Source organism: Hippoglossus hippoglossus, chromosome 6 (genome assembly GCF_009819705.1).
Source record: "Hippoglossus hippoglossus isolate fHipHip1 chromosome 6, fHipHip1.pri, whole genome shotgun sequence".
In the NCBI taxonomy this organism is placed as follows: domain Eukaryota; kingdom Metazoa; phylum Chordata; class Actinopteri; order Pleuronectiformes; family Pleuronectidae; genus Hippoglossus; species Hippoglossus hippoglossus.
Genome location: NC_047156.1, coordinates 26021006 through 26039039, shown reverse-complemented (window position 1 = coordinate 26039039; position 18034 = coordinate 26021006). Strand labels below are relative to the sequence as shown.

The 18034-nt window shown below is 42.2% G+C and overlaps 1 protein-coding gene across 4 annotated transcripts in view; it reads left to right on the top strand.

Annotated features, from left to right (window-relative positions):
• Positions 1–17927, top strand: part of lrrk2 (leucine-rich repeat kinase 2) — a 45594-nt gene extending 27667 nt beyond the window's left edge. For all 4 annotated transcript variants that reach the window (XM_034587176.1, XM_034587177.1, XM_034587174.1 and 1 more), the window contains exons 28-52: positions 17–198; positions 488–705; positions 1002–1129; positions 1933–2151; positions 2231–2432; positions 3078–3166; positions 4372–4559; positions 4679–4833; positions 4944–5090; positions 6544–6735; positions 6887–7033; positions 7123–7235; positions 7458–7648; positions 8114–8274; positions 8482–8652; positions 9488–9588; positions 10907–11119; positions 12641–12834; positions 13460–13532; positions 13714–13904; positions 14622–14774; positions 14935–15161; positions 16446–16514; positions 16623–16755; positions 17441–17927. In XM_034587176.1, the coding sequence (XP_034443067.1) occupies positions 17–198; positions 488–705; positions 1002–1129; positions 1933–2151; positions 2231–2432; positions 3078–3166; positions 4372–4559; positions 4679–4833; positions 4944–5090; positions 6544–6735; positions 6887–7033; positions 7123–7235; positions 7458–7648; positions 8114–8274; positions 8482–8652; positions 9488–9588; positions 10907–11119; positions 12641–12834; positions 13460–13532; positions 13714–13904; positions 14622–14774; positions 14935–15161; positions 16446–16514; positions 16623–16747 (3849 nt within the window). In that variant the 3' untranslated portion in view covers positions 16748–16755; positions 17441–17927. The remainder of the gene's footprint in view (positions 1–16; positions 199–487; positions 706–1001; positions 1130–1932; positions 2152–2230; positions 2433–3077; positions 3167–4371; positions 4560–4678; positions 4834–4943; positions 5091–6543; positions 6736–6886; positions 7034–7122; positions 7236–7457; positions 7649–8113; positions 8275–8481; positions 8653–9487; positions 9589–10906; positions 11120–12640; positions 12835–13459; positions 13533–13713; positions 13905–14621; positions 14775–14934; positions 15162–16445; positions 16515–16622; positions 16756–17440) is intronic.
• The last annotated feature ends 107 nt before the right edge of the window (positions 17928–18034 follow it).

The window sequence follows — 18034 nt, the reverse complement described above, 5'->3', positions numbered from 1 at the left end:
GGTTGTGTTGTTCCAGATTCCTCCACAGGTTGGCCTCCTGGAAGGCCTGACCTCCCTGGATGTGAGCCGTAACACTAACCTGCGGTTCTTCCCTGATGAGATGGGGAAACTAAGCAGACTGTGGGACCTGCCGCTGGACGGTCTTCGGCTCCAGCTGGACCTTAAACTAATTGGCAACAAGACCAAAGACATAGTCAGGTCAGGGGCTTTACAAATCTGAGGTGTTTTTTTTATACATATAAATATTAAAAACTTTTGGCCACCACCCTATCGTCTTGAATCTCATTGGCTCAATGTACACCACAGTTTATAGTTGCTCATTGGTGAATTTATTGAAGGAGAGATGTCTCGTAACAAACTTAGAATTCAAACATAGAATTCGGTTTGGTAGTTTTTGCATAATCCTGATAACTAACAAACACCCATGAAAACATAACCTCGTTGGCGGATGTAATAAGCCTTGCCTTTCCTTTGCCCTTCACCCCAGGTTCCTGCAGCAGCGGCTGAAGAAGGCAGTGCCATACTATCGGATGAAGCTCATCGTGGTGGGGAATGCCGGCAGCGGGAAGACCACCCTGATTCAGCAGTTGATGAAGCTGAAGCGCTGCCAGTTGCACTCAAAAAGGACCACCGTTGGTATCAGGGACTGGGTCATCGGTGAACGAGACAAGAAGAAGATGGTGATGAATGTCTGGGACTTTTCAGGTTTGCCAGCATTTTGAAACCTTGATAAATTAATATGCAAAGCAGTTCGATGAAGAATAATATTAATCACAAATTGCCAAGTGGTCCAGCAGCTTAGAAACATTAACACACACATGGCACAGGGGGCAGCAGGGCCTGTTAGTGATCAGTCAGGTCGCAACTGCAGGCATGTGTGCAATGGAGTTTGCTACAAGTCATGCATATTGTAAGACAGTGATATCTCATATTTGACAGTGACATTTCTGTATTTTATCCAGCTGCTGTGGTGTAGTTTCACTCTCTGCTTCCTTACCCAGGTGGAGAGGAGTTCAGTGGCGCTCACCCTCACTTCCTGACCTCCAGAGCTATTTACCTGGTGGTTTACAACCTCAGCAAAGGAGCTGGTCAGGTGGACGCCCTCAAACCCTGGCTCTTCAACATCAAAGCAAGTCATGGACCAAAGATTCATCCTGTCGTGATAAATATGTTCTAGTAATTAAAATGTCCGGGTCTAACTTGAGCTGAGACGCCAGTAGGTTGAGATTTCATGGGCTTTTTAAAACCCAAATTTAAATCTATTGATCCTGTTGATCAAAGTAAAACTACACCATTATAAATGATTACTACCTTAATTTACACTGTAGAAATCATTGAGGGGTGACCCTAATTTAATATGATAGAGTTAAATCACAGAGATGGTAAAATAGGAGGGAATAAGCAACAACATAGGGTTATACTAATAAGAAGTTTTACAATTTACTTATATAAAAGCCATTAAAAAAAAACATTGGATTAGACCAATTAGAGGAATCAAGATTATGAAGATGTAAAGTAAAAAAATTTGAATACATACAGATGATACAATGGTGTTAAGGTAAATTGTGAAGAGGACCTAATATTGAGCCCTGTGGAACACCTCTTGTTACTGATAAAAACTCTGACTGGAAGCTTCCCCATTTGACAGATTGTTTAATTCAGGTAGTTCCTGATAAAGACTTCCTGAATCAGTTACATGGATTCAAATGAAATGCACCATTATCTAGCATCTGCAAGAGTAAGCAGTGGTCTGTAGTGAAACAGCTGTTACAGTACTGTGTTCATTTACATAATCTTTTAAATTCTATTGTTAGATGCTAGAATTCTAAATCTTTTGTGTGTATGTTGAGATAACTGTAATAGCCAACAACTGCACTAGAAGAGAACCTTTAGCAGTGGTAGAGTCTAAGTTTGCGCTCCTCTTCACTTCAGGCAGCGGCTCCGCTCTCCCCGGTCATCCTGGTGGGGACACACACAGATGTGAGCGACGAGCAGCAGCTTCATGGCTGCATGACCAAGATCAGAAAGGAGTTGCTGAACCACCAGGGTTTCCCCACCATCAAGGATTATCATATGGTCTCCGTCTGCGAGGACTCGGACTCCATGGCCAAACTCCGGAAAGCCATCGCTAGAGAGGTCACCAGCTTCAAGGTAAAGGGGCGAAAACAGGAAGGTTAAATGTTTCCTTTTCCTTTGTCCAGACTTAAACTCCTGACTCACCACCTCACAGATCCAGGGCCAGCCTGTGATGGGCCAGCCGGTTCCAGACAGCTATGTTGAGCTGGAACGCCGCATTCTCCTGGAGAGGACCAGGGTTCCCCCGGAGTTCCCCGTCCTCAGGCGCCTGGAGCTGCTGCAGCTCATCCAGGAAAGCCAGCTGCAACTGGAGGAAGCTGAAATGCCCCACGCCGTCCACTTCTTGAGTGAAGCCGGTCAGTCTGGTTCTTGGCCACTTTTAAAAAAACAACGGCTGCTTTCAACGTCACACAGGCCTTAAAGCTAGGGTTGGTAATCCTGGAGAAGGTAGCAAGAGCAGGCTACACTTGCAACCGATACATCCCAACCCCTCCCATCAGCCCACTGGTCAAAGCTATGCCCCTATAACATATAAACGTGCACTAGCAACTACTAGAAGACGACCTTTCCGTGACTTGCTCACTTAGGTCAGGATGCATGCAGGCAAAATGATGGTCGTGTTTATTACAGTCCTGCAAGGGCCACGGACACTGGCTTTTTTCGACGACTGTATTTATTGATGGCTATCTGGATGTGAGGTGTATTTCCACAAATAAGATAAAAAGTGTTTCAAAATCAAATTACCCACCCTTCCTTTAAATATCATCGAAAGAAATGCATTGATACATGTAGCAGGCAGAGAACACGATGACATAGAGATGTGTGAATGTATGAATTAAAATCTTCCTTTTGTTACGCCCGTGCAGTTACATCCTGTAATGTAATTTAATTATGCATACACAGATTGAAAGTTTGAGGTGTATTTTACACTTTAAATATAATTATTACTGTTTGGATCCACAGTAAATAAACTAAGTGGGACTTTGTCTCTCTGTCTGCAGGGGTTTTACTGCACTTTGATGATCCAGCACTTCAACTCCAAGAGCTCTACTTTATCGACCCACAGTGGCTCTGCAACATCATCTCCCAGGTAACACACACACACACACACACACACACACACACACACACACACACACACACACACACACACACACACACACACACACACACACACACACACACACACACACACACACACACAGACGCTTTGTGTCTATGTTAAGGCTAACTGAATTGACTCTGCATAAACAAAGATACAAGTCTCCTCTTTGGACTCGATATTGATGCTGAATAGGAGACTGCAGCCTACAATTTTGTGTCTATTTTTATACTTATTGCCTTTTTAATAACAACATTTCCAAAATAATATCTGTTATTATTTTAAACTATGTATCAAGACATTGTTCATGAGCATACCCTACTGTAGATTTTCAGATGATGCATGTTTTATACAAGCATGTCTATTGAGATTGATTTATATAGCATGTTAAATACAACAGGAGTTGAGCCAAAGTGCTTTTACAGACATCAACAGAATAATAAAACAAAATGTGGTTTATTAAAAAGCCAGATTAAAAGGTTTGGTTTTTAAATTAGATTTAATATTGTTGTCAATAATCACTTTGGAGCCAGAGAATGTTCCAGAGTTTAGGAGGAACAACAGTGAAAGCTCGGCCCCCTTTAGTTTTTAGACGACAAGAGCGGATTCAAAGCAGATGTTGTGAGGAAGACCTAAGTGACACGGAAGCAGAGTATGGGATCAGGACATCAGTGAGGGGCAAGACAGCTGAGAACTTTGTAGACAAATAGTAGTGTTTAACTTAGATTCTGAATGTAACACAGAGCCAGTACAAGTGAGCCAAGGCAGGAGTTGGATGTTGCCTTTCTTTAGTGGCGGTGAGAAGTTGCTGCATTTTGGGAGAGGGTGAGTTAGACAGGCCCATGTACAGTGAGCGGGGATCATTGTTTCCAGGTCTTGATCAAAATGAAGAGGAATGTCTAGGAGGACCCCAACATTTTTAATACACAGTGTGAGCTGTTGGACAAGGGGTCAATAATTTTAATAGAGGAGGTGTTAACTGATAATCATAATAATAAATACAACTGAATATCATCTGCATAAAATTGACATCAACTGTTATTCAGATGAAAACATAAATCCCTCACACTAATGCTGCTCTGCTGAACAGCTGATCCTACGGTATATTCAGAGATGCATATTATTCATTAACCCTCATATGTAGGTACATGCCTGTTATATTTAATTTTCTGTGTTGTGTGCTCTCTGTGTAGAAACTGACATTTAAGAGTTGTGGCTTCTGGGAGCAGCCTAAAGGAACTGTTCAGCGCTCGGTGGTGGAAAAGTTCCTGATTGAGACCAAATGTTTCCCCAAGAGCCACCTGATGCAGTTCTTCAAACTGCTGGAGAAGTTCCAGATCGCACTGCCGTTCGGAGAGGACCAGCTGCTGGTACCCAGCAAGTACGTTTAGATTCACAGCTATGGATCTCTTGTGTTTTCTATGGACCAGGTTTTGTAGAAATCCAATAGTAAGTAGAAAGATAATAAATGTTTCTAACCCCTCATTCCTCTGTTTGAAGTTTGTCCAAACACAGGCCGGTCATAGAGCTACCTCACAGTGAGAACTCAGAGGTTATTGTGCGTCTTTATGAGATGCCGTACTTCCCTATGGATTACTGGTCTCGACTCATCAGCCGCCTACTGGATGTTTCTTCTTACTTGCTCTGTGGAAGAGGTAAAATACATGTATAAGAGACACAGTAACTGTTTGGTCAGAGATATAGAGATCAGTACTATTTTTTCCCCCCAAAAATGAAAGACTATCTCAAACAATTTGTTGTCCAGATAAAGTTATGCGACCCAACCGGATCTACTGGAGGAGAGGCGTTTACCTGAGCTGGTGCCCTGAGGCGTACTGCCTGGTGGAAGCTGCCTCAGAGGAGGGAAATCCCTCCAGCTTCGTCAGAATAACTGTGCCCTCTTCACGTAAAGGTAATGTTTAAAAAAAATGTTGTTAAAAGTTTTGTCATACAACAATTGAATGAAAACTGGACATTTCTCCATATATGCAAGAGATGAAAGGGGTTCTCAGGAAGGAACGACATCATCTGAATGTAAATTAACCATAAACTGGCAAAATTGGCTGCTATGCAGAAATGAGAACCTTTCTATTCTATGAAAACTGCTTTTAATCTTATCAGTGTGTGCAAATTAAGATTAACTGAGAATATGTAAATAGATATCCATATGCTTACTACAAATAGTGTAATGTCAGGCAAGTGTATTGATAATATTGCTATATTAGTACATTCACACAACATACAGCGATGGAAAGAAGACATTTCACTAAGAGAAAACAGAAACAGTTGAAATTGCACATAAACTGTGGAACATTGCAAATAGTTAAGGGAGAGTGGGCTGAGGTTAGTGTGTTAAACTATGTTGGCTGCTCTGCTGAGGCAGTTGAAAGGGTCCTCCAGAGAGGGCAGTGGGCAGCCAATGATTTTCCGGGCGCTGTTGATTATTCTTTCCTTCATACCGCGTAGAAATGCAGTACGTTAGCACATTCTGGATGGAGCAGCGGTAGAGGGAGACGAGCAGCTTCTCCTGCAGCTTGTTTTGATTCCTCTGCGCCGGCAGGAGCCAGTGGCCGGAGGCATTATGTTTTTTTTGTCCGTCCCTTTCCTGTGAACACGATATATCAAGAATGCCTTAAGAGAATTTCTTCAAATTAGGCACAAACATAAACTTAGACTCAAAGAGGACCTGTTTAGTGGTCAAAGGTCACTGTGACCTAACAAAGCATGTTTTTTGCCTTGTGAATGCGATATCTCTGGAACCCCTGGTGGAATGTCTTTCACATTTGGCATAAACATTCAGTTGAACTTGGATTTCATTTTGGTAGCCAAAGGTCAAGGTCACGGTGGCCTCACAAAGTTTTGTCAGTGTTTTACTTGAACATGATATTTTAAGATCAGCTTGAGGGAATGTCTTCAAATTTGGTACAAAACGTTTTGAACTCAAAGATGAACTGATTACATTAGATTTTGGTGCTTGGAGGTCAAAGGTCAAGGTCACAGTGACCTCCTGTTCCTGTGAATGTGATATAATAGGACTGCTCGTAGGGAATTTCATGACATCTGGTATAATTTACTTGAACTCATTGATTAACTGATTTCGATTTCGGTGGTAAAAGGTCAAGGTCACTGTGGCCTCTTGAATGACACAGTACCTCAAGACTGCTTGAGGGAATTTCTTCAACTTTTAATCAGCTGTCACTTGGATTAAGATATTCAGATAAAGTGATTACATTTCAGTAGTCAATGGTCACACTGACAATTATGAATTCTGAAGAGGAAATAGTTGCCTGTGATGATGACGTCTGGGTTGATGTTGATGTTGCTGCTGTCAGATGTTCACCCGTGTCTCTCTCTGTTCCCTCCAGGCCATGTGCTGCTGGGTCAGGTGGTGGATCACATCGACTCCCTGCTGGAGGAATGGTTTCCTGGCCTGCTGAACATGGACATGCACGGCAGCGGTGAGGCTCTGCTGAAGAAGTGGGCTCTGTACAGCTTTGATGACAGACAGGAGTGGAGCAAGATCCTGCTGGAGGACCTCTTCACCTACTTTGACAATGGTACATAAATCACTCCGGAAGTTTAACACCTCTGTTGCTGGTGTAATTTCAACAAGGTCCCACATACTGTACAATTAGGTACAAAATGCAGTGACCTTGGTTTAATTTGACCTGAAATCTTTTATGTGACCTGTTTTATTATTGGTCATAGATTTTTTGCTGGTGAATCCAGAGGACCCGCGGTGCACACTGCCCATCTCTCAGATCGCCCCTGACTTAGTACTTAGTGACCAGTCTGCAGGAACCATGCTGGACACTGAAGAGCTGCATGTGGAATTGTCAAAGGAAAACCAACTGGGTAAACTCTTATTTTCTTTGTTGCTTTTGTGGGATACATTTTAAACAGTAAATCGTTTTTCATGAAGTATGACATAAATTTGGCCACAGGGGACGGTGGCTTTGGAACAGTCTATCGAGGTGTCTACAAAAATGAGGAAGTAGCCGTGAAGATATTCAACAAGCATGCGTCTGAGCTCTACATCCACAGACTCCTCAGACAGGTACCGCTGAAGTTATTCAAATAAAAAACTAAGGGGCGGCTACAGATGCTGTGTCCTCACTCAAGTGCCTTGCTTAAATAAACTCAGCATGGCACTGAGATAATATTATTAAGCAACATTGGAATAATGTTTCTGATTGATTTTTGAGTTTTTGATGCACTGTTGAGAAATTAAAGTGGTTAAGTTACTTTAATTCTTCTCATTGGTCCCTGTTTTTTTCAGGAATTGGTGGTGTTGGGCCGCCTCCGTCACCCCAGCTTGGTCGGCCTGCTGGCAGCTGGTTCTGCCTCTCAGGTCCTGGTGATGGAGTTGGCTCTGCGTGGCTCACTGGACTCCCTCTTTGAACATAAGAAGAGCAGCCTCAACCAAAAGCTCCAGCACAGGATCGCCCTGCAAGTGGCTGACGGACTCAGGTAGAAAATACGGATGATTGCATTAGGTTCCTAGTTTAGTTTTTCTTTTCTTTTTTCTATTTTGGAATGATGATGATCTCTTCGATGTTTGGGGACTGCTTACAAGTTATTAGAAGACATTATGATACAGCACAGTATCATTATGACGTAGGTTAGATGCACAGCTACTTACATCTAACATAACGATAAGTGATGTTTAGAAAATCTTGACATGACCATTAGAAAAGATACTGCACACTTAAATGTGTTTTTTGAGCTGTAATTTTAGTTCTATGAGACTGTTCTTTGATGAAATACATTAATGCAGGTTTTTGTAACACATTAATTGCAAAATCGACATTCACACACTCACAGTGTTTCAAAACGGCTGGGGACGTGTGTGTGCTGCGTCGTCGCTCATAACTAGACAAACTAGATAACTTTACCAAGCTAATTTGAAAATAAATCCATCATCTGTGTGATCAGGTACCTTCACTCAGCCATGATCATCTATCGGGATCTGAAGCCCCACAACGTGCTTCTATTCAACCTGAAGACCGACTGCGACATCATCGCCAAGATCACAGACTACGGCATCGCCCAGTACTGCTGCAGTATGGGAGTGAGGAGCTCAGAAGGCACTCCAGGTCAGACCCCTCCTCAATCCCCATAGTTCATATGTCTTTATTTAGCATTGAACCTGATGATCTAAAGAGCTGCTGCTAAACTGTACTGGAACATTTAATACTCTTAATAAATTGTAAGTGTGTGTTTGCAATAGGATTTATCAGTAAAGTGAGGTCAGAGATACAGAAAGGGTTAGCACTGTACGTGAAGCTGTGATTTCCACACAGGTTTCCGAGCACCGGAGGTCGCCCGGGGTAACGTGATCTATAACCAGCAGGCTGATGTGTTCTCGTTCGGTCTGCTGCTCTACGACCTCCTGACCTGTGGCGAGCGCATCTCTGACGGCATGAAGTTCCCCAGTGAGTTCGATGAAGTGGCAGTGCAGGGGAAACTACCAGGTGAGGTTTTTTATAAACTACAGAGTCAATGTGAATTTAAGAAGACGTCTGTAAAATGAAGGGAGTGTAAGGGAAAATTCCACTGATCAATGTCTTAATACTGTTTTGACTGTTTTCTGTGCACTTAGCTGATGCAACCTCAAAGTTCCAACACCCATTGACCTTTATTTGTGCAGCTGTGTGCAGGGTTTGATTCTTCTTTCTGTAACAGTGATACCAGACAGCAGATGTTTTCCTGTCTGCTGTCTGTTTTGTTTCCTGTTTATCACATTGTATGAAACCCATCCTTTTTAACTTCTCGTCGTTGCACTCTGAGCCATGTTGCTGGCTGTGTAACCCTCTGCAGAGCTAATAATTAAAACTCTAAGGCAACTCCGGTCTGAGAAACTCATTATTTCAAATCTCATGATAAATTTCCACGACATAAGCCTGAGCATTTAGTTTGGCCATGTTTTGGCACAAGGGATCATACAGCATTATATTATCAATCTTGCTCATATTGTACACTTTTTTGTTGAATCTGACACATGGTGATGGCATCATTATGGACAAATCACAATTAAAAAATACATATAAATTGAATAAAATCAGCTGTTCATAAAAGTGTAGGCTTTTTTGCTGCTCTTTACCTTTAATAAAACATCAGAAAACTTTCCCCTTTCTTTTTTTGTGTTTTTTTTTTACAAATTCAGTCCTTCCCACCCATTTCCAATAAATGTCTAACAATAATTCCGGCTAGGGGAACTATTTGGGCTTTTTTTTGTTTTTTATTAAATGAAAGACCTAGTATCAACGGTACACTCAGAGAGTATTTCCTTCACTGTCTTGTACACAGATCCAGTAAAATACTACGGCTGCTCACCATGGCCGGGCTTCCAGGTGCTGATGAAGGACTGTCTGAGGCACAGTCCACAGGATCGACCCACTTCCACTCAGGTTAGAGCCTAAACGCTTTGTAATTGGTTCTGATCATATTGGGGATGTGGTGTTCACACGGAACATTGAGAAATCTGGTTATTCATTTCACCGTATACTTGGTGGATACAAGTATCCTAGTCCCTCATAATTGTGTGCTGTATGTTCAGGCGCTTGTGATGTTTAACATTACCCCGGTTACACCACAACACAGCCTACCGGCAATTGTCTCCTATTTGGTGCCAAATGAGGCTTTGGCTTAGCTCTGTTAAATGCCAACATTGTGTTTCGGATTTGGCTTATCCACCTTATTGCCAGCAATGGGAGACGAGAGCGACAGCCAATATTACACCTGTCATCCATATTGGTCGGTGTCTTGCTGTCACTTCCACTGCACAGAACCAGGACGCAGTGTATGTGACAAGTGGGGTGGGATCGTCACAGTTCAGTGACATTCAGTGACAGCGAATTGAGAGAAAATGTCCACATGATTAGGACATCCTGTTACTGGCTGTGTCAAAGTTGAACCGTTCATGAGAGCTGGGGAAAATTACGAGCACCAGTCTGCAGTGGTCAGAAACAAGAACAATATGGTGTTCATGCACCAGTATCCTGTTTGCTAACGGAGTACTCCAGCTGTAAAATCTGGTTTCACCAGGATACGACGTTTACGTGCTTAAACTCAAAAACAGGATTCTTCAAAAACCTGATAATAAGCGGGATAGTAGTGCGCATTGTTACCACCTGACTCAAGGCTGGCAACAAAAAGGGAGATCACACACAGATCGACCAGTCAAAAGTAGTTTATTCACCTGAACTCAAACATCATATTTCCTAACTTGTGAGGTGTGTTAGTATGAAGGGCATCAGTGGTGTCAGAAGTGTGTGGATGAGTGAGAATATCGTGTGGATGAGTGAGAATATCGTGTGATGCGTGTTAGTGCAGCAAACCAAACAAAGGATCCAGGTTCAGGCTGGTGCAGCAGGCCCTGCTGAGAGAGAGAGAGACACTCCCAGAAGAGCAGACTTATATACATTCTGGGAAGGCCCACCCCTATGGGCAGGTAGGTGACTGTAGCTCCACCCACCAGCACAGAGCAAGGCACACCGGCAGGCAGAATGAGAGGGTCGTCACAGCATGTAAACACAGTGTGTAGCGGTTGCTGGCTCAGAGCAGTCGAGCTGTGGTGAATGGCTCTACAATGATAGTGGCAAGGCAGATGGAAATGCAACGATACACGTGGCGGCTTTAATTCAAGCAGGTTTCATGATTTCTGGGCAAATCCAGACACTTTTACACACTATTGGAAATCCCTCCTGTGTACTTTGATGTGTGCAGGTGTTTGACAGGCTGAAGTCAGGGGAGATGCTGTGTCTGATGAAGGAGCTGCTCGTTCCCCGTGCATTCAACGCAGAGTGCCTCACAGTGAGCGCTGGCGGCAGTGACTGTCCCTTCAGCAGCCACACAGCCTGGCTGGGAGGGGGCAGCAGCACGCAGAGGGTGGGCTCCGTCACAGCTGTGGACCTGGACACCAACACAGTCACTACTCAGGTATGGACAGCAGATCGAACATTGTGGAACAACATTTTACCTTAGTGGAGTTTACATCTTTCAGCTAAAAAAGGTAATTTCCTTTTAATGTACCTGCCCTTCTGAACCTGAGGAAGTATACAGAATGTAAATATTTGGATATATCTGTGTTGTATTTAACATAAATCAAATTCAACTTCACTCGTGCACCAACTTTAAAGAGTTTCATTATTATGCCTCTATCATAAAAAACAAAACATAATTCAGTGAGTCTAGCACCCATTAAAATTGATTAAGAGCCTTGTTCAATCCTGTTATTTAGAGTCTGACCCGCGCTCCCCAAAAACACAGTCGAACAACATATCCACACCCTTGTTTCATCCCACCTACACTACTGCAATTCATTATTAACCAGCGTAAATGAAGCAGCAGTTCCCGGCCTACATTCAACAGAATGCAACAAGGCGTCTTACAAACACATCCCTTCAGTCCTAGCCAAAGTACACTGGATACCCATCCTCTACAGAATTCAGTTCAAAATTATTTGTATCACTTTAAATCGCCACATTATCTGGCTCGGCTTTATGTATGAGCTTTTTGAACCCCTTACTCTGCTCCGAACCCCTAACCCTGACCACTGAGATCAGAGATCAAATGCTGTTGAAAGTCCCACAAAAGAGGGGGATCATGCTTTTATGGTTTTAGCTCCTACGCTGTGGAACAATCTCCTCCTCAACATCAGATCAGCAGAATCAGTGCGTCACTTTAAAACTTTATAGACTAGCATTTTTGTAGCCTTTATTTTTTGTAGTTTAAAAAAAATATTTACATTTTATTGTTTTATTGATGTTTTATCTTTTTTGATTGCTTTGCTGAGTAGGATCTGGTTTCCTACAATTTGCTATCTTTGCAATTTTATTTTGTAAAGCTCCTTATAACTCTGGTTCTGAAAGGCAGTATAGAAATAAAGTTTAATATAGACATGTCCAGGTTTATATATTAGGCATCATAATTCATGACTAATCTGACCTGTTTCAGTTGAATAATTATCACTCTGTAATACACTCTCACATTAAATACATATGTTTTAATAGACTTGTGCAATGTTACCCAGCATGGTAACTGATAGGACGTCAGTGATTGGATCGTATGTGATTCCTGAGCGGATCATTTTCATGGAGCCATGACATTAGTGGGCAGAGCCACTGGAGAGGCTTTTAACAGACGTTCTATCACACAATGTTATTGTGATGTTACTCATTAAGACACATACCATTTTTGTTCATCTGCCAGTCAGTCTTAATGATAATAAAAATAATAATAGAAATCATTTTATTTATATAGCAAAGTTACAAAGTGCTTCAGAAATAAAAGACACACAAGTAAAATACATTTGAAAATAATATATCAAATAAAAACGATCATAAAATAATAATTACAAGAATAAAAACACTAAACCTAAGCGTATCAGAGCATCAGATACTACAAACACACATCAGTACTGTCGTAAATGTTCACAGACCGATTCTCTGCCTCCTACAGGAGATCGACACCAGTCCCGTCCTGTGTCTTGTGACAGTGCAAATCCCAAACGAGGCCTGCGATTGGCTGGTGGCCGGCACCCAGTCCGGCTCCTTGGTGGTCATCAGCACTCAGGACCCGTCAGCTTGGCACCACCTGCAGAGTGTCCCAGACGCTGTCACCTCGCTCTACTTCCATGTTCACCCCTGTCGAGCGTGAGTATCTGTAAAAACACCACAGACGGATTCTGCAAGTGTGGGTGAAGGTGCTCAGTGAGGTCTGGGGTCTGATTCCTTCAAGACTAAAAAGTACACTTTGGCCTGGTGGGGGACACTTGAATAGAAGTCAGGGGATACATGGTGAAAACATTTAACAAAATAATATTTTGTTTCAATATGTTGCTGTTGATCAAAGTTTTAGTAAACGAACCAGCTAAGGTATTAGAACCAGTGTTACATGTTTGAAGATGATTATGCTAAACACCCAAATCTGAATACAGTTAAATCCCCTTCACACCACGTCTACTGATAATATGAACGCTCTCTAGCAAATGTTTATGTATATTTGTACAAAATCAGTCTAATAATATGCAGCATTTTTAGAAGCATACATGTTACTTTTAATAAATAGATTATTAGCTATGTTGGGGAATGGTCAGAAATCCATAATAATTCCAGTAAAATACAATGTGACTGCTGTGACTACGGATTCCGTTGGGTATAGATCTAAAATCTGGAATGATCTGTAGAATTATGTATCTATCACAGTGTAACATGTAAGGTTATGTTGAAAAAACAATCAGCAAATAGTATTAATCTCTTTTTTAAATTTATTTTTCAGCCAAAGAAAGAATTATTTGCTGGTGGGGACAGCCAATGGACTTCTCACTGTTTATGAAGACTCTGTTCTCAAGGTAAATTTTCGATATTAAATAAAAGAACATGTTTGTGATTTTATCTGAAAGGATGATTTTATTTTGTCTGGCCATTGATATTCTGACATTGTGTTGAGATGTTCCTCCCACTGTGTCCTCCCATGCTGAACAACACATTATGTAAATTTGGATATTTATTTTCTACTCCTCCTCTTCGCAGAAGGAAAATGGTCAACCGGTGAAAACTGTCTGTGTGGGGAACGTTAGCACGCCTGTCATGTGTCTGAGCCAGTCGGTGCATCCCCTGGACAGCAGAGCGGTGTGGGCTGGCTGCGGCACCACGATCCGCTCCTTCGCGGTCGACTACGATGTCTCAAAGACCATAGATACTCGACAGAGCCTTGCATTCCAGTGAGTCCATGTCACATTCGTATTCACATTCTACTGTAGCAGAAGTGAGAAGTCATTTGTTCAAATATGAAGACGGACAGAGAAACGTGTGGCCTCAAACATAAATGTGGATGTTCATAACTAATGTTTCTGAGTCCTAAGGAGGTCATACATATTGAGAACTTTGACCTGTTGACCTATTTTTCTAAAGGTTCTGCATCATAATAGAATTATAAGTTAAAGGTTCAGTGTGTAGAATTGAGTGACATCTAGTGGTGAAGGTGCATTTTGCAGCTGAATACCCCTCACCTCACCCTCCCCTTCCAAACATGAAAGAGAACCTGTGGCAGCCTTCAGTTGTCATAAAAACTCAAAAGGTGTTTAGTTTGTCCTGTCTGGGCTACTGTAAAAAAAACATGGCAGCCTCAGTAAAGAGGACCTGCTCACTGTTTAAATATAAAGTATTTATTCATAAAGGCCCATTTTAGGGTAAAGAAAACAACAATTTGTACAATTTAGATACTAGTGAGAACATCACCTGGATTATTTAATATTTAAATTCTGCCAATAGATCCCTTTCATCTAAATCCTACACACTGAACCTTTAAGTGCAGCCTGAGTTAAAAGTTAAAATACTGTCTAGACTGAAACAGTAATGTGTTTAACAGTGTTGTTTTGTTAACGTGTGTGTGTGTGTGTGTGTGTGTGTGTGTGTGTGTGTGTGTGTGTGCGCTCCAGGCAGCAGCGGTCACTGGGCGGCGAGGCTTGTGTATCAAGAATGGTTGTGGATAAATACGTATACCTGAGCAAAGCTGGGTCCTCGACAGTTGAGGTTTGGGACAAGAGGAGTGAGAGGATGGTGGACTCCATCGACTGTGCTCAAATCATTAGGTACACACACACACACACACACAAAACACGCCATTTCGACTGATTTGTGTCGTTACCATTTGCAGATAGACGCTGCTTTGAACAGAAGGTGAAAGGTGCATGCCATCACTGTCTTTCACCAGCAGCAGCACAGTGGTGCTAATGAGTCCTCTCCCTGCAGACATGACTCTGGCTGCAGAGGCAGGAAGGGCAGCAAAGCAGACCTGCCCGCTGAGGCAGCCCCCTCCCGGGCCAGAGTGAAGTCCCTGCTGGTGCAGAGCGCTGCAGCTCTCTGGATCGGCACTAGAGGGGGCCACCTGCTGCTGCTGGAGCTCTCCAAACACCAGACGCTGCAGGTCATCGGCCCTCGCTGCGACTCCATCCGCTGCATAGCCTCCGCACTCATAGGTGGGTTACCTCAAGTTACCCATTTATCTCTAAACTTATATCTTTTTTATTCTGTGTCACACCAGACACAACCATGCCTCTCGTGCAGGTCATTATGGGATGTTGCCAGGTTGTCTGTGTGGCAGACATTTGTTTTATTGTGACAGACTCCTCATAGTCACACCACAGGCACATACCAAATGATCTCACTGGATTTTGGTTAAGAAAGAATATTAAAGAATAGGGAACATTTTGTTGAAGGGTAAGGGGTTCATATCACACTATTAAATAATATAAATGAATATATATTGTAGAAAGCAGCACTGTGGTGCAGTGGTTAACAAGAACGTTCAGGTCTGAATGTGAGCGTCAGGTGTTGTTTGTCTCTATAAGTCAGCCCTGTGATAGACTGTCACCCACAAGACGAGACAAAGGATGTTTTGATTTTGTTCCACATGCAAGTCCAAGATTTATTCATTACTCCAACAACATTCTGCAATAAGAATCTGAAATGCGGTCCTTCCTGGGTTCTTACGGAGCCCCCGAAGGGTCACATCAAAGCATACATTTTTGCGTTACCACACATAATTTAGCATTTTCTCACAATACTTTTCTTCTTCTGGTCGTTAAAACCATATGTATTAGCCTAGAGTTCACCTCAGGCCACATTCTTCTGTGAACGTGTCCCGAGCCGGAGAGAAAACTAACTGAGCCTTTCTGAGTCCAAAGCAGTTCATGTAATCTGCACGGAGGTTGTGTAACCCTCCTACATATGATTATTGCTCGATTTCCCTGATTATAGACACGTGCAGTGTTAAATATCAGACCAGCCAACGTAACCAACCCAACCCTGAATAACCTTTAAAAAACTTTGTCTGACGGGTCCTGGCTGACGGGGTCGGGTATCCACACTCTGATATGTAGCCTATTTTTACTAGTTTTTTATGGAGATGCCTCTGTTCCCCTGAAGTATTTGATCTCAGAATAAATATAAGATACAGCAAGCAGTTTGTAGTGAGGGGGAAAATGGATGAATGAAGCTGAATCGGTGAAGAAACCTGCTTTAAACAGCTGGGTGATTCTTTTGTTTCCCTTTCACACACTGACGGTTTATGTTTGTGTGCAGAATTGTGTTAAACAACCCAGCATGCTGCACAGTTTAAAGTTTTGTGTATCATGTTTATTTTCCTGTGGCCCTGATATTTTTGGACTTGTTGATGTAATCTTCACATGAAACACTGTATTTATATCAGCCTTTGTTCATGAACTGCTCCAGGTGTAATCATCTTTTTTGTCCATGTACAGCAACACTGAACTGGAAGAATGTGGTGCTGGTTTTGGGCAGAAGACACCCACAAGATAAAAGTCTGAGTGGTGAGTCTGATGGTTCATTGTTTGTCTCACACTTTGGGAAAACAGTTGTTCCCGCCGTGTGAGTTTCTCTGTGTCGACCTAAAAGTGCACGTTTGCCTTCGCCCTCAGACGAGGAGTCGGTGCTGATGGTGTGGAACGGCATGCTGCCGAAGGAGGTCAGAGACCTGAACAGACACTGCGAGAAGAGAGAGCTGGTCGCAGCCAAAATGAGAGAGCAGCTTCAGCACCACTGAGCCCAGAGGTTTGCATGATTTGGTTTTATTTCCTTTATAACGAGCTTAACACATTTCAGGAGCTTTCAGGAGCAGTAGCAGTGGTTGTGCCCCCACAAACAGTCAGATGTACTTGTAGCTGCAGTCAGCGTAATAACAGAAGCAGATGTGGAGGATCAGCTGCAACAGGAGGATGACTTTCTTCTGTTTTATCTTCTTTTATAACAGTTCTATCTTTTTTTTACTTTATAGGCTGTGTTAGTGCCACGAATGTGTAGCTATACAAACTTCTAGTGTATTTGCACCCCTTGCAAATTACCTGTCTTAAAGAGACAGGCCCTATTAATCAATCAGTCGATCACATTTTATCTGTATTGTCCATATTCACAAATCAGTTTGTGTCTTTGGGCTTAACAAGGTGTGGCCTCCTCTTCCCTTGACCCACATCAAGCGTGAGGAAAAACTACCCCAAAAAACAGATTGACAGGGGAACTAAAAGTGTTTTTATCTTCTTTATCTACTATTCGTGATGCTACATATTTTGTGGTCCAAATTAATGCTTCCAAGCAGGTATTGAATAAAGAAAGAAATAAAGAAATTGTTGTTTCATGTTTGATTTAGCATATATTTGCTTTTCATTAATATGGACGGAGTAATGGTGGTAGTGGTGGTGGTGGCAGTAATAAGCATTTTGTTTTTCATTATTTTCCACAGAATTGCTGGTGGAAAAGGGATCATCTCTCCTGTGGATCGTCGTGTCAGCAGTTCACATTGACGGGGAGGTTTCACCTTTATTAGCTGATTCGATTTTATTTTTTTTAAGGTTAACACTAATGAAATAATGTGTCACGTTTGACCAGATGAAGACAATCTTTGTTGTTTTCCAATGTGGACATTTTTCAAAAAGGGACACAGACGATTTATTTTGTGGTGCACAGCCGTCATTCAGGACGACCTCCTGCTCCTTCGAAATGCAAGTTGTTCAGCTGGAGGATGAAACAGGAAATAAGCCAAAGGAAAAAAAGCCTCTTAAAGTGTATATGTGATTATTTATTCTCATGTCTATGTGACCAGTGAGCTCAATCACTCCACGTCGGACTTCTCATAGTGCTGCCTGCTTTCTACGTTTTTTATTACGTTCCCTGAAGTCACTGTGTTAATGATGGTGTCAAACAGGGCTAATTAAATGATATTTTATGAACTGTCCTGGCCCTGTGTACATGTTGTTGTCAGAGTATCATTTTCAAAAAGAACCATGGTGAATGGAGAGAGGTGGATGAAATATAATGGTTATTTATCACAGGCTTA